At 39.8% G+C, this 15,529-nt stretch overlaps 1 protein-coding gene across 3 annotated transcripts in view; it reads right to left on the bottom strand.

Annotated features, from left to right (window-relative positions):
* Positions 1–15,529, bottom strand: part of PARD3B (par-3 family cell polarity regulator beta) — a 442,892-nt gene that overhangs the window by 50,219 nt on the left and 377,144 nt on the right. For all 3 annotated transcript variants that reach the window (XM_075093709.1, XM_075093710.1, XM_075093711.1), the window contains exon 21: positions 1,879–2,014. In XM_075093709.1, the coding sequence (XP_074949810.1) occupies positions 1,879–2,014 (136 nt within the window). The remainder of the gene's footprint in view (positions 1–1,878; positions 2,015–15,529) is intronic.

Below are 15,529 nucleotides of genomic sequence, written 5' to 3'. Positions count from 1 at the left end.
CCAGACTGAAAGACAGTGCCTATGAAAGCAAGGCTGAATGGATCAATGGATGGTATTGTTGCAGTGAAGAGACCAGAAGTCTTTGAAATTTTAAAACCACTTCAACAAGATGAACTGTTGCAGCAACAAACTTCAGAGTATTAAAGCAATCAAGGTAAACTCTGGTTTTTGAGCAGACTGCCATGCCTCACAACAAAAACATCTGAAAATATTCTGCATTGGAAGGACAAAAAGAAACAATCCAGGTGCCACTATTATTAATCAGTTCAAGATTGAGATACTTAAGGCTCCCTTTCAGGTGTTCTGATGAAGTAAAACTTGCCTCACAGGAAAAGCAAAGCTTTTGGAAATCAGTAATCTCTGGGCATTATACCTAATAGGAAAGGCTTAAAAAGGATTACCTAGAAGAAACCTTTGTGAATCTTAGGAAACTATACTGGACCATAAATCTCAGACTCCTCTGAGGATTAATAAGCTTTATCAGTTTCAGATAAGAAGTAGAAATCCTCAAGCTGCTGAAGACGTACCACTGGCCCAGTCTGGGGCCTTTGTCAGGACACTTAACTTGGCATACAATTTCAACAGTAAGACATATTTGATGCATATTCTCATTTTAGTTTACAAAAGCTATTCAGAAGAATGGCAGCTACGTAGATTCCCAAATTTGGGTCACAAAATTTAAAGCAGTAGATTAAAGTTAACTGCTCTAAGGAAAGAGTTATTTCGCTGAAGGTGACACTTTTGGTAACAGAATAATATATACAACCACATTTTTTGGGTTAACGAACAAATATATATGATAATTTATGTAAAAACATCCCTTTTAACTCTATCTCTCTGTGACTGCAATAAAGTCTAGTCTCGCATAGGATTTTTTTGGACTATAACCCCAATCATTGAAGATTTCACTTCAGCATTCACACTGATAGTTTGGAGGACATTAAAACCAACAATGTTAGTTCAAACTTCAGGTGTGTTTAGATTCTTAATATTTTAACATAATTCTGCCTCTTTTTAAACTAAAATTTCAAATCTAGCATAAATTGCATCTTATCAAAGTTACATTTTTGAATGCTGGTTGATTATAATTACTTCTAGAGAGACAGAGTCCAACTCTGAAACCTGTTCAGGTGGAGCTCTTGAGTGCTGCAGTTGTAATCCCATAGACTATAGCTGTTGCATTTATTTAACACATTCAAAAACCCAGCGCTCTTGATTTAGTCTCTGGTTCTACCATAGGTTACCCTTCAGTAGTGGGGTAGAAAATACATCTCTGTATTGCGTGACTCCTAGATGTAAAATAGGGAATACAGCATGTTGATAACAGTTCTATAGTGTTAGTAGAATATTTTAAGATCCTTTGATGGGAGAGGAGAAAATTATTCCATTTTTCACTTTATAAAAGTTACTCAGGATGTATTGTGGCCAGATTGCTACTGTCCAGTGTGCAGAAGGAAAGGCAGGAGCAGACAAGCCTCTATGTCCTCCGTGTTGCTTTGCAGCTGAGCACAGTGAGTCTCCTAACACTCTTGTTAACCCAGGGAATCACTGGATGAACTGCCAGAGTACCATAAATCCTGCTGAAAAGCATTGATGCTACCACATGTGACAAAGTTTAGCAGTGACTTTGTATCTTGGGCCTAATGAGAGGAAACCTGGGCCTAAATCAAACACAGTGAACAGACAAGTGATTTTTAGCCAAGTTTTCATGTTATTAGTGTTTTCTTTGGTGGGCTGGCATTAAGCATTTCTCCATTTCTACAAATCCCCCAAATTCATGTTAAGCTGACACAGGATTTCTGGAAAACACAAACAAATCAGCACCTTCTGCTAACCCTGAATGCTGCAGAAGCACTTTGCACCATATTGTGGACCTACCCAACGCTGCTCATAATCAGATGGCTGCATTCTTCCTTCATCATCCTCATAGAAAGGTAAGCCTTCTCGCCTGGCCTGATGGTACTCCTTCCGTAACTTCTGGATACGATCAGCATTCCCACCACCTGCGCAGACACTGAAAAAAATGAAAAATGCTAAATAAAACTCATATGTACACACAAATCTAACACTTACCAGGCTCCCATGTGAGCATACACAGAGGATTGCCACACCTGAGACAAATGGATTACGAACATTTGATTCTCCTGACTTGCATAGTGCCTACTGGCTCATATCACCCTTATTTTTGCTTTCTCGTATTAATGAAGCTGCTAATTGTGAACTTGATCCCTGTTTTTCAAAAAGGCTGTCCCTGTCCAAAGAACTTAACAATTCCAGTACAAGACAAGAGACAACAGATGGATGCAGACAGATGGGGGAGCACAAGGAAACTTTTAACATTCCTATGAGCAGCTATAAATGGCTATCATATTTTAATAATAATGATGATGATGATGATAAGCTGCCAGAAAAATGTTTCCTTTTGCTCCCACGCTAAATGTGGAATTTCCCTAAAATTACATTTGTTCAAGGTAAAGAATAGGCCATATTCACAGAGAAGCACAGAAAGTAGTTTTCTCTCATAAAAAAACAACCTCCCTCCCAATTATACAAAGAACTAAAACATCAGCCATGAAAATAGAGGGGAGGCAAGAGAGATGGGAAAGCACACTATTAAAGCTTGACACCATTTTTTAAAAGTGGTAATTAAACAGTAATCCACTTAGTAATCCACAAAGACTCACTTGTATGCTGAACTGCATACACTGCAAATTGCTGTGGTAAAGCTAGTGAAGTTGCTTAGTTTGTCAAGTTAAACACATGCCTGTCTTTGTGGATTTTGACCCTGGTGAGCCTTCCAGAATCTTACAGCTGGACTTGTATAACTGTGGAAGATCAAGCTATATCTGGAAGGATTAAAAAAAATATCTGAAAGCCACGTTGAAAATGAATAAATTAAAAGTTTCCCACAGCTATTTCCAGCCCTGCTCTAGTCAGCACTGTGGTGAATACTGACTGTATGCCTCAGTAGCATTTACTGGCATTCACAGGGAATTGTAATAGAATTTATTTGTGGCTGCTCCTAAACTCAGACCATTGTTATTGCAGCACATTGTCATATATTCCCTTAATCTGTAACCTTAACTCTGCTTCACCAACAATGGGATACACAGATAAAGATTTATTCACATTAGCATAGACTTTTTGGAGCATCATCTCACATTGCACTCCACTATGATTATGCCAGAATCTAGGGAAGCCTTTTGTAGGGTATAAAGATACAGGATATAGGATTCAGTCTGCACAGCAAACTGAATTTGGAAAGCACATACAAAAGATTGGACATAAGCCTATCAGTTCAATAACAAGTAGTTTCTACTATCTAATAGCAATCTAGATTGGAGGCAATCAATGAAGGGAAATTCCACGTAAGGTGCAAATACAACTGAATATGCAACCAGGATTGGAAATGTTTACTTGCAGCATCAGTATGTCTCCATGAAAAAGCAAACACTTAAATTACTTGCCTTCCCTGGATCCTAAGGTATCCAAGCCCCTCTACTCTACAAAGTCCCAGAGGTTTCAAGCTTCTCTGGCTGACTTACCGAACTCTTCCAGAGCATATGAAATTTTTCTCATGATCTGCCAAGACAGTGCAGAAAGCTTACAAAAACCCTGTGGACTACTGAGAAAAAAAAAGTACATTCCCTTTTCCCCTTGACTCATTCCACAGATAAATGCTTCTGTTCCTTGCATGAATTCTTGTCAAATAGTGGAGAACCATTTCCAGTTTGCAAAACACTGGAATTGAGGACTAGCTAATGGGGGCTATCACTTAGAACAGTGAAGCTTGGTCCACAGCTCATGAGCAATACAATACCTGTGAAATCCCCTGACTTTACTTGTGAGTACAGATAAAGCATTTAATTAGGGCTGCTAACATACAGATAAGGCCCAAAGTGTTGTCCCTGTTGCTTTGCCAACATCATTACCCAAAGCAGCACTAGCTAAGAGAGGGAAATGCTGAAATACAGGAAACGGGTCTAGTTTGATTTTGGCCAATCTGGCTCCCTGCAGCTCTCTGCAAATGGTATTAGCACCTGCCACCAGTGGCCTAATGGCCACGTACCCACTTTCTACCTCCAGGTATTTTGGCTGAAGATGTAATCTGAAAATACATGTTTCCACCCCCCCCGCCCCTTTTTAAAATGAAATCTGAGATTTTTATTGTAAGAGGCAGTAACAGCAGCCTGTGCTCCATTTATTGCAGTTCTCCTGCAGGTGAACTTCCTTCTGCTTAAACCCATCTAGCCAGCAAGTGAAGGTGCTGCAGAGATCAAGCTGATTAGATATATTAAAAGACTGGGCCTGACAGCTTGTTCTTTGGCAAACCTCTGCCACACCGTATTAAAGTACAAACCCTAACAATGAAAATGAGTAGGAACATTCGAATGAAAGATAGCAGCACATGGAATGTTATCCATCTGGATTAGTGTGAAAACACAAACATAATCTCTGTGGAAACAAACAGCTCCATGAAGTCTGATTTCCTGTGCTTCTCTCCTGTGGGTTCTCTGGTGTCCGATAATGGGACTGAGTTCACACTGCAGCATTTCTCCCCAGCAAGGGCATTTGTCTGGGCCTCTCTAGCAGGTTGCCTATTTTCATGAAACTTAGTGAGCCAGTATCTTTTGAACATTGAATCACTTGCCAAGTCTGGTCAAAAATGGCCAGCAGGTTAAGAATTTGTTAGAAAGGTAGGGGGAACAGGTTGGAAGAGGGCCGGTCAGACTGCCAGTTTCATTTTTTCAGGAAACGGTTGAAGTGCCACAACTCTTTTTTTCCCTTCCTCCATCGCTGTTTATAAGCACAAATGTAAAAGACATTGGCTTTTGAAAGAGCTGCATATCTAGCTTACCATGAAAGTTTTACCCGCTCCTGAGTAATGTGAGATGAATATGATGCCCTGTGCAATGCTCATGAAACAGTTCTGAATTTAAAGTTGGCTCCTGACAATTATGTGAATATATGAACCACATTCAAACTCACCAGATGAATTCAATCAGCACTGTGCAAATATCGCATACATAATCTATTAGTTTACCCCAAAGAAACTGAAGCATTGAATTCAAACAGAATGAAGTCATCAGTAATAAAAAAAGAGAAACTGATAAGGCAATATTAAAAAAAACCCCACAATTTTCCAAGATTTGCAGAGAAGATCATACATTGACTGTAAACTATTCTCCCATCTGCCTATAAATACATAATTAAAAAATATTGGTTTGATCAGATAGCAGTTCTCAGACAGGGAAACAGCAGATGAATACCAGTTCAAATGTTTCCGATGCATGACTATTGATATGGAAAAGAAACCTGAACTTACAGAATAAACAGAAAAACAATGCTCCAATCAAAGTAAATTTATATTAAGGAAGCTTACTGTAGGTTTTCACCAAGTCTAGTAAGTACAGCAGACAGATTTCTTTTAATGCAGTGCTTGCTCCTTGAGGAGATATAAATATTACAGTCCTCATCAGATCTACAGTTTTGTGCAGAACTCACTTCCCTGACATGGCTCCCTGTGCTACACGTTCTTCAAAGAACTGCGCAACCACACATTAGCCATTCCCCACCACTATCATGTGTTCCCAGGCTCTGACACTTAATCTACCCATGGACTTCTCTGTGGTTACGACAGGACTGTAAGAGAACCATCCATTCTGCATCTTGCGATTGATTTCAGAATGATTTCCTAAAATTGTGCTACATATAAGGAGGCTGACTTGCAAGCAGCTGATACGGGGATAGAACCTGAACCTTTTTGGGCAAGTTTTAAAGAAGGTCTAGGTGAGGGAAAATCTGAGAAACTTTACAAAGAGTTTAGCAAAGATTCAGATGCTGATTTCAAACAACAGTAACAAAACCTGTCCAAAATCCCATGCCACAAACAATCTTAAGAGAAGTGCAACAGTTCTTTGAATAAGCTGCACACACTGCAAAGATTTTTTTTGGAAATAGAAAAAATAAATAATAAGTAATCTTATACAAACATTCAAAAGACGAAAAAGCACATTCCTGTTAGCCATTCCATAGTTTTGCTAGATAGAATCCTTAAAAACCAAACCTTTCTTCTGGCCTGGGAGAAAGAAAAAATAAAGTCTGCACGATTGTTCTAACCCATGCTGCTGGGGCTGTACTACCAACTAGATAAACAACCGCCACAAATCACCATCTTGCAGCCTGTGCCTGAATCTGTCAGAGGCACTATACAGGTTCCACCTTGCCCACTGTGACTGTAAAGGGACCTCCTACAAAACAGCCACTCAAACGATACAGTTGGAACAGGAAACCCAAAACAAGAAGGAAACCGTAATTTAGCACAGACTTAGCTTCATGCTATCTCTAACATTATGTAAAATATGACTGCGAAATTTCATCCCATCATCTCTGAAGAGGTAGACGAACAAGCACCATAGCAATAACACCATATACCCAGTATGACAGACAAGTTATTTTTTTCAAAGAATCAAAACACCATCCTCAGTATTTAATACATATGGCTCAGGTTTTGCACAATAAAATCTCCCCTCTGTTCTTTCTCTGAGTTGCTCATCTGGATTTCAATCATACAGGTTAAAAATGTCATTTTTTAAATTAGTGACTTCTTACTGCAGCTCTCTAGGTAATACAAAATTAAAACAAGTGTTGCATGTACAGAGTAAGATGAACCACTTAAAGCTGTATATAAACATACATTTAAAGAGGCAATAAACATTTTGTTTCCAGTGGTTTTCCTAAACACATTAATATTGCACAGGGATTTTTTGCCAGCCTCTTCTTTCAAACGCTGATTTCATCCAGCGACTGTCAGCCTCTAAACAAACAACTGGCGCTTCCAAGTTAAAAAAGAAAAGAAAAACAAAGATTATTCTTTTAGTGAATTTTCCATCAACAAAAAAAATCCCAGACATGATGTGATTCATAGACTCAAGAGAATGGACAATCTTCCATTCACAATGTGCTATAAAACAAAACTAATTTTGAATGTAGTGGTCTGTGAAGATACACAGTATAAGGGAGTCCAGCAGAGCATGTGAGAGTATCTTTCACTTAGGACAAAACTTTCATTTTGAACTTATAACAAATAAATATTTGAGTATGTTACTTATTAGACTCCAGCCTTTGTCCTTCTACTCTGAAGTATTACATTGCTTATGAAGATATTTCTGCAACCTCAGTAATAAGAGGGAATAAAAAGAATGCTGGGAAGGGATAAAAAGAAAATCAATGGTAAGAACAAAATTCTACAATATTTGAGCTTTCATCTTTGTCAACCACCAAGAGAAAGTAAGTTTAGGAAGAAATAAACATTTGTTGTTTCCATATGCACTTGAGTAAATGAATGATATTGCAATTAAGCACTTGTCAGAAATACCTTATTGACACCACTGATACTGCTTTGCAGGCTCAGGAATCTTCTTTGATGTTCAGCCAGAGCCTGCCTGGTTTTTGGCTATACGCAGCCCGCGGTGAGGACCCAACTTAAGAATGTCTTTCTGGCTGCTGAAATCATGCAAATGGTTTTATTGGTCTCCATAACATTTGCTTTCTCGCCTGGGCAGGAATATGCCCTATGCATACTCAACTACTGTCTTTATCAATGGAGAGGGGCCCCAGTAGGACACTTGTTTTGGAAACCTGTGCAAAGTGACTGGGAGGAAGACTCTGAGCCCAGTTCCATTTACAGAGGACTATCTTGAGAGGGTCTGTATCGATGGGCTGACATAAGAAGCATTAGATGGATATGTTTCTCTCTATGTACATAAATACATATAAAGTCAGGAATCATAAATAAACTGCCAGAAAACAAACCACACTGAAAAAGCTATTAATACTTATCTGAGTTTATTTGAACTTGTATACTAAAGTCCCTGAGTCTTTATCTGCTTTACAGTATTTAAAAAAGTCGTAACTGTGCTTCAGTGGAACATAAGCTGTCACCTTTCAATTCTTTAGGCTAACATAAAAGCAGCACAACCACTTCTGTCCAAAAGGTCAAAGACTTCTAGGGCAGCACATAACTACCATTTGTCTGGATGTAAATTGAGTCCTATTGACCCTGTAACATCACTACTGACCTCTTGACATTAGGAGCTTAGCGGAAAGAAAGAAGATGATATTCTTAGGTTCCTACAGACTCATTAGGAAGAAAGAAGGAAAGAACCTTGCATGATATGAATTAGCAGTGTCATTAACCTTTTCTTTCCCCAAATAGTTAATAATATGTTTACAGAAACCTCAGAAGAACAATTTGAAGATTGAGACCAACAGATTTGTATCACTTTCAGTTTTTCCAAACTGTTTATAAAATATCTCTCAGTGGCTTGACATAAAGCATCCTTTTATGTTTCCCTCCTTTCACATGATATACAACACCTTTTCCTGTTTGTCATGGCAGATGGTCTAGACATTCAGATGAACATCATCTTTTCAATCCAGGCCACTTCTCATCTCCATTACTCTCCTTTATAACTTATAGTGGACTAGAGCTAGCCAGAAATAATGGGAGGTATAGCTTAATTTATTGCTTTACAGAAACAAAATTGGCACACTGAGGTTTAACTTCACCGTAACAGCAGATATGGTATGTGCTACTCTAACAGAAACAGGTTATTTGCAGTCAAGTAGGAAGGAAAGAGAAAAGGGGACATTTTCTTGTTTGTAGCCAGCTTGTCATCTTTACTTCAAAGAAAAGACTTTTTTTCTGCTCGATGTATTGTGCCTCATCAAGGAAGGCAATCACCAGATTTTAACTAATAATAAAAAAAGATGCCTTATGGTTCAGGCTGGTTAATAGCAATGTCTGTTTCTGGCATGTGACCAGTTTACTGCTGTCTTGCTGATCTGAGACGTGCACGTGTCTCCGAAGGGCTAGGAAAGCAGTGAGATTAGGGACTCGGCTGCTGACAACAACGAAACTCTCTATAAACAATACACAATGAAAATAATGAAAAACAGATTTTCCTGGTATTTTCAGTAGCCTCTAGACAATGCAACAGTCTCTGGTTTCCTCACTAAAGATGATATCAATTATGCCTTTTATCCATCATGCAGAAGTCACGTGTGAAGCATAATTGAGGTCCTTCTCTCCAAGGTAATTTCTTCTGGATTTACACAGCAAAGTACTTAAATTGCCTTTTTTGGCACTTTGTATTACAACATGGCTTGGGAAGGGATATTTTACTTCACTGATGTAAAGCAGCTGGCATATTTACAATAGATAGGTCACATCAACACAGAGCAGATTTTCAGCCCTCCAAAGCTTTAACAATTCAACAAAGCAAATGCTGAACGCTAAGCTCTTGTGTGGAAATGTAGCTGTATTTCTTAATGGCTATCACACCTGCCCGCAACTGGCAGCTAGTTTTTTTTTCACTCACAGGCTACTGCTTTTTGCACTACAGTTTATTAAACTTATCACTAAAGCTGAGATAATACGTACTTTACAGACTTCCAATGAATTAGCCATTCAAGAGTCCCTCAGGAATTCCCTTTAGCACACACAAAGCAAAAGCAGGAGGGAGAGGTGGTGACAATTCAGTGCAGTCTTAATTTCTGCACTCCCTTGTGAGGGAAGAATCTAGGATCTAAGAATTCACTCATAGTAGATGCTGCTGCCCATGTTCTAAAACATATCTTGTTGAAAACTACAGAGCCTGGAGTAGCTATCCATTTTCTCCCAGAAATTCCCTCTCCAAGTTTCACATTAGAGACTGTGTCCTACCCGTTGTTACACACATGCAAATCTATGCCACTCGCAGAATGGCAGCAACTGATCCTTTATGTGGTTTGTTTTTATATCTGGCCTAGGTGGAAACGAGGTAGAAATCTCAACCTCAACTACAAAAAAAGTCTCTGTGTCAGTAATCCTGTTACAGATACAGTTTACATATTTATAAAAAAAAAAAAAAGGCGCATTTATACCATGTGCAAAGCATCAGGGAAAAGCATAGATCTCATAGCCGAAATGCATCCTTACTATAAAGTTGGCTTTTTTGGGTGTTTTTAATGAATGGTCACTATGAGGATAACATTAATTCAGCATCAGGACTTTTACGGGAAAAAAATACAAATGTAATTTATCTTTTTTAACTGTCAGCTGCATTTCTAAAGCTTTAAAGTCTGTAGCTTCCAGCGGCCTTTTGTCTTTCTGCCATGGCAGGAATATCTTGGACAGCTGTAAGAGCTTTGTAAGCTATCTTTCTCGAAATCCATTAGCTAATTCAAGGAACCTAATTAGAGCTGCCATTTTGATGGAGCATATTGAATGCTCTGTATAAACCAGTAACACCATCAATGTTTATTAAAAATTGCAAGAAGCAAAGCTCTCAGTTCCATATAAATATTAATGGACAGATACACAATACTTACTGAAACACAGACAGCGTTATGTCCACAGAAATACACACAGGTATACTTACAATCCAGTGTGATGCATTTATTCACAAAGGCTGAAGTACAGAAGCAAAACCTAGGGACAATTTTACACAAACTGTTGTAAATTGACCAGCTTCCATTTACACTATCCTTATGTGCATTAAAGGAAGCAAAGCGCACTAAAGATGATTTGTTTCTTGTGTTTTTCCTGAGTAGTGTGCTGACAATTTGGAGTGTATTCTGAGCTTACCTCAAGAATGCACTCCAGATGGAACTGTTTTATAGCTCCTCTTAAACCAGCCACTCCAATCACCGTACTTTGTACACATTTACACATATTCCAGTACTACGCTGTTTAAGGGCATCCAAAGATTCAAAGGGAATTTGCACTGTAGAGCTAAAACTCAAATTTTGCTGTAGACAGCAACAAAATTGGTGAAAGGAGCCAGACATCTGGAGCAATGCTCTCCTACGTTCTGCTGCATAGAAGACGAACTATAATGAAAAAGCAACTTGCAGACAATGATACAACACATGAAATACTGACCATTCTAAGAATATATCAGAGACCTAATTAAGTTAGACTGTACAAGTATATGCCTTTGGCTGCAGAAATAAAAAAGTTTTCTGGCTACTTCACAGCTTCATTTTTAACTTGATGTTTCATAAATGGAACTGCAGAAAACCTCATATGTTACCATTTCAATCTGACATACACTTTCATATGCATCTAACAGTGCCTGGATTCTATTTATATGTACAACTAAATATACGTGCATAGAAAAATCATCAGATTTGTTACAGAGAGACAGCAGATGTTCTTATTAAGCCACTGGCACATGCAAGGTGAAGCACGTAAGCCTTATAAGGAAAGCATGTAACGTTACAACTACAAGCTAAAGAAAAGCAAAGACAAATGAAATTATTTCTAATGTATTTTACTGTGCAATGCACAGCAAAATGAAAGCACTGTCGAGCATGCTCTAATGACTCTTATAATACATGGGGCTTCTCACAGAGGGGAGTATAATCCATATGCGCTTTTCGGAACATCCTAAGTCCAATATAATGATACAAAGGTCACTTCTTCTGAATATATACTAAAATGACACAAGAAGCATTTAACAGATGTGCAAGAGAAACAGGCTTAATTATATTTTCTACACTGCAGTAGTGCAAGGGGCTAAAAATTTTATGACAATCTTACCATGGGGACAACCCTGAAGGTAAATTAATTTTAGTTCTCTGACAGGGCAGTATTTCCAAACTACAACTGAGATCTGAGCAGTTTCACAGGAACGCACTCAAAAGTCAAAACATCAGTTACCACTAGCTTCTCTCAGGAATTATATATGGCAAATTTAGCTTGTGGTTATTGCTCAACAGAAACCCTGCCAGATGCTGAAGCGGTTGATGGATTTTGCAAAGTTCTGCTGCCTTCAAGGCCACCCGGCCTACCCTTCCAGCAGCCTCCCTCCTTAGGCACCTCTCCCCCATACAGCTGGGCTCCTCATAGCACAGTTGTTTCATTTGCATTCGCAGAGACTGGGGAGCGTACATTCCTTCAACTAGCTTTCATCACAAGTTCCACATCAACACAGTTAAACACTTTATAAGCTGAACTATGTTTCGGAGAAATATTTCTGAACTCAGGGTCCTAAAGTTAGTAGTGTAACTTTACCGCTTTTTATTATGCAGGGAACGGAAGCTCCCAGGCTTCCAGACTTGCACAACTTTTGCAGCTCCTCCTTATGGCTGCAGCTCCACTGCGCCTCTGAAATTACTCCCACTTTTCCACTTGGAGAAGTCAGGGCTGATTTTCAGTGTTTAAGACTGAAGTACTAGTCCTTTTCAGTAATTGTTGGGAAAAATGTTAAATTAAAATGGAAAAAAACCCGAAGTAATGGAATCTTCAAACTACACACAATCATTTCCTGGTGTATTTAACCCAGAAGAGGAAGAGCAAGCCTCTCTCTCTGCATTTGGGTGGAAAGTCCCAGAAATGCTAAAGCAAGTGTTCTGGTTGAGGCCTATTTCTCTCTCTACACAATGATTCTCATATGGTTTCAACTGCTGTGTTTAGAGACACACCTTACAAATCCTTCCACATCTGTTTCTGCCTTGCTGCCTTCGTTCTCTGTTCTCATCCTGGTGTTCAGAAGTCTTTCCCTTTATACCTTTCAGCCAAGGATGCCAATTTCCTCCACCCATTTATTGGCTTCCCATACAAGCACATCCCTGTCCCACAGGCTGCTTGAGTACAGAAACACCTCCCCTGACACGCCTAGGTCAGCATTTCTCCTTCCAGCACTCCTCGAAACCCATCTCCCATTTCACAAAGCAGCCTGCCAGTAATGATGAGGCCGTAGGTGGCTTGGGGCACCCAAGAGCACTTCTTCCCATCTGCATTGGTTCAAATGAGCATTTGAACAGGACATTGAACTTCTCTCTACTCTGAAGCACCCACTTATTGCCCACAACTCTGCCCTGAACCATCACTCCTCCTTTATCCTCCCCATTCTTTGGCTGCTCCAGCAATCCTTCCTCTTCTCTGTCCTGCCTGCCATGGCATTCTTAGGCTTTTGCATTCAAATCAGCTCACCCTCTCCCTCCCTGGAAGGTGGGGCCTAAGGGCAAGGGGACACTGTTCATGCTCCAGTTCACCTCATCCTTCATTCCTGCAACAGGAACCTCTCTGGTCCCTGCAGTGAGGAAAACCAACTACTGGAAAGCACGTCTAGGCTCTGGCAGCTCAGGACGAGCACTTTTGGTGAAGTCAGCAGCCAAGTTTCTATCATGTGTGTGGGAAGTACTCTAAATCTTATAACACAGTCAAATTGTCATCGTTCAAGGGGTGGCAAAGGCACAGTCTGGTATAAGACTAGCCTGTGTTCCCTTCCTAAATATAAAGCCCCTCTTCCAGCGTATGGAAAGACTACAGCTTCTTATTGAAAGAATCATATGCTGCTTATTTTTACTTTTTACACAGACAAAACAACCCCTTGTCTTCTTTCTCCAGGCCCCCCCCAAACAGCTGTCATCATATTCCATAAAAACTCAGCTTCAGCACACCTCCTACATAGGCATTTTCAACCCAAATTGCTGAAGGCTGGTTATTAACAGGTGGAAATACAGTTTTCCAATGGAAGTCAGGCCAACAACTCCTGTCACACAACTGGCGCAGTCCGGGTTTGTATGGCTGTCCCCCTCCCTGCCTGGTAGGACTGCATGCTCCCTGGTCCAGTGGCTGGCTGCGCGTTCCTGAAGGCAGCATAAAGCTCGTTTTCTCCCGGCATCTGTGGTATGAGCACTCCTTAAGAAAAACCGCAACACCTTTGAGGTACAGCCTGGTAAGCACAGAGTACTCCTGGCATGTGCTCCAGATTAAGCTGTAGTCAGCTTAATGAGAGACTTAATTGATGAGTGCTACTTCCTTCACTTGTCCATTAAGATAAGTACAGCACATGGACATTTCAACCCATCAAAGATGAGAAAATGCATTAATTTTAGTTTTCTTAGAGCTGTTAATAAATCTGACACTGTCTGGCAGTTTTCTTCATTTCCTACCGTTTGACAGATACTGTGATCACAAGTTACAGATGATGTTTTTCCTCTGAAATTATCACTCTGGTAATACAAGCCAGAAGGAAACTTTATCAAGATACCGAGAAGCTGGGTATCATTTTTATTTTTAACTTTATGTGGCTGGTTTGTGAATATCTCAATGTGATAAAAAAATAAATTCCATCCGGCACTATTAAAAATACATATACACTCACACACACATTACAAATGACTGTATTACAGCAATAATCACACTGTGTATTTATTAGTAAAAGTCAATATTCCTCTCATATCATCACCCTGGCTCTACTTAGACCTCTTTACTGTAAGAACTCCTGCAACTGTTTTCTTTTTCTCTCTCTCAAATTGACATTTGTATGGAATCAAGAAAAATCTTCCTTAATAATTTTTCATTACTAATGGCTTTTTTTGGTATGTGTATTTGGGAGGAGGGAAGGCAAAGGGCAGGAAAAAGCAGCTCTAAGTGCTCTGCAAATGATCCTCCTGAATCTGGGCCTCATAAATCCTATCAAATGTTATATTTCATCAATAGGCTGGAAAAGCTTTTTTCTCTGCAATGATGAAGCCTGGCTTTGAAATTTATGGTTTCATTTTAGAAATGGACTATAAAAAGAGTCTGACTTAGCTGTCTATCAACTGCAGCTGACATTAGCAAGTTAGGTGTGGACTTTCAAAGTGTTTTAAGTATTTTTTATTTATTATACGTGTACATTCATACATATAGAGGTATATGAGGACATGTATACCACTGTGGGTTTGTGCATGCATAAGTACACAGCTGGCTTTTTTTTTTTTGTGTCTTAAAATAACATTTTCTCCCAATGCAAGAGGATCTGAGATATTCAGCAGATTCGATTGCAAAGTGATAAAAGTGTCCAGACCAGAGTTGGCTCAAAGATCTGCAGCAACACAAGCAAATTGCATTTTGCTGCCCAATGATTGAGATAAAGTAGTTTATTTTGTTCTCATTCGTGGGGTGGTAAGATGCAATTCAGCAACGGCAGAGCAAGCTTCAGGGGGAGGCAGGGAAGATATCAATAGGCTGTAGGGAAAAAAAAAGAGGAGAGCAGGAAAGGACCAAAAAGTTTTAGGTGGTAGAAGACAATTAGCAAAGGACTGATAGACTGGGGAAAAAGGGGTGCAGAGCTTCTGTACCACTCATGGGAAGGGGGGGAGGGAGACAGACAGACAGTCTCCCCTGCCTCTGTGCAACTCGCTACCTGTACTCCCACCAGCCCTGGAAATAATTCTGCCTCTCTGAGTAGCTGCTCTTACTTGCTCTCCTGCACTCCCTGGGGAAGGAGAACACTGAGAATACGGCTCCTATTCCTGTTGCTGCCACCACTGACGAGAGCCATGTGGGTGCCACAGCTGGCCCCTATAAACCCAAAGCTTCCTCTGGCAGCCACAGCAGCAGCTTCCTCAGATGAAGGAGGAGACAGTCTGTGAATGCTGCTGTAACACCCACTTCTCCCTCACCACCAGAGTTGGAGGTTTGCAGCCGGTGACTACTGCTTAGTTCCCCCTATGCTTAAAAGCATTACTGGTCCCCAAAATCCTCATG

Source organism: Phalacrocorax aristotelis, chromosome 5, assembly GCF_949628215.1.
Source record: "Phalacrocorax aristotelis chromosome 5, bGulAri2.1, whole genome shotgun sequence".
Classification (NCBI taxonomy): Eukaryota; Metazoa; Chordata; class Aves; order Suliformes; family Phalacrocoracidae; genus Phalacrocorax; species Phalacrocorax aristotelis.
The sequence above is the reverse complement of the archived record's forward strand: the minus strand, read 5'-3'. Positions and strand labels throughout refer to the sequence as shown.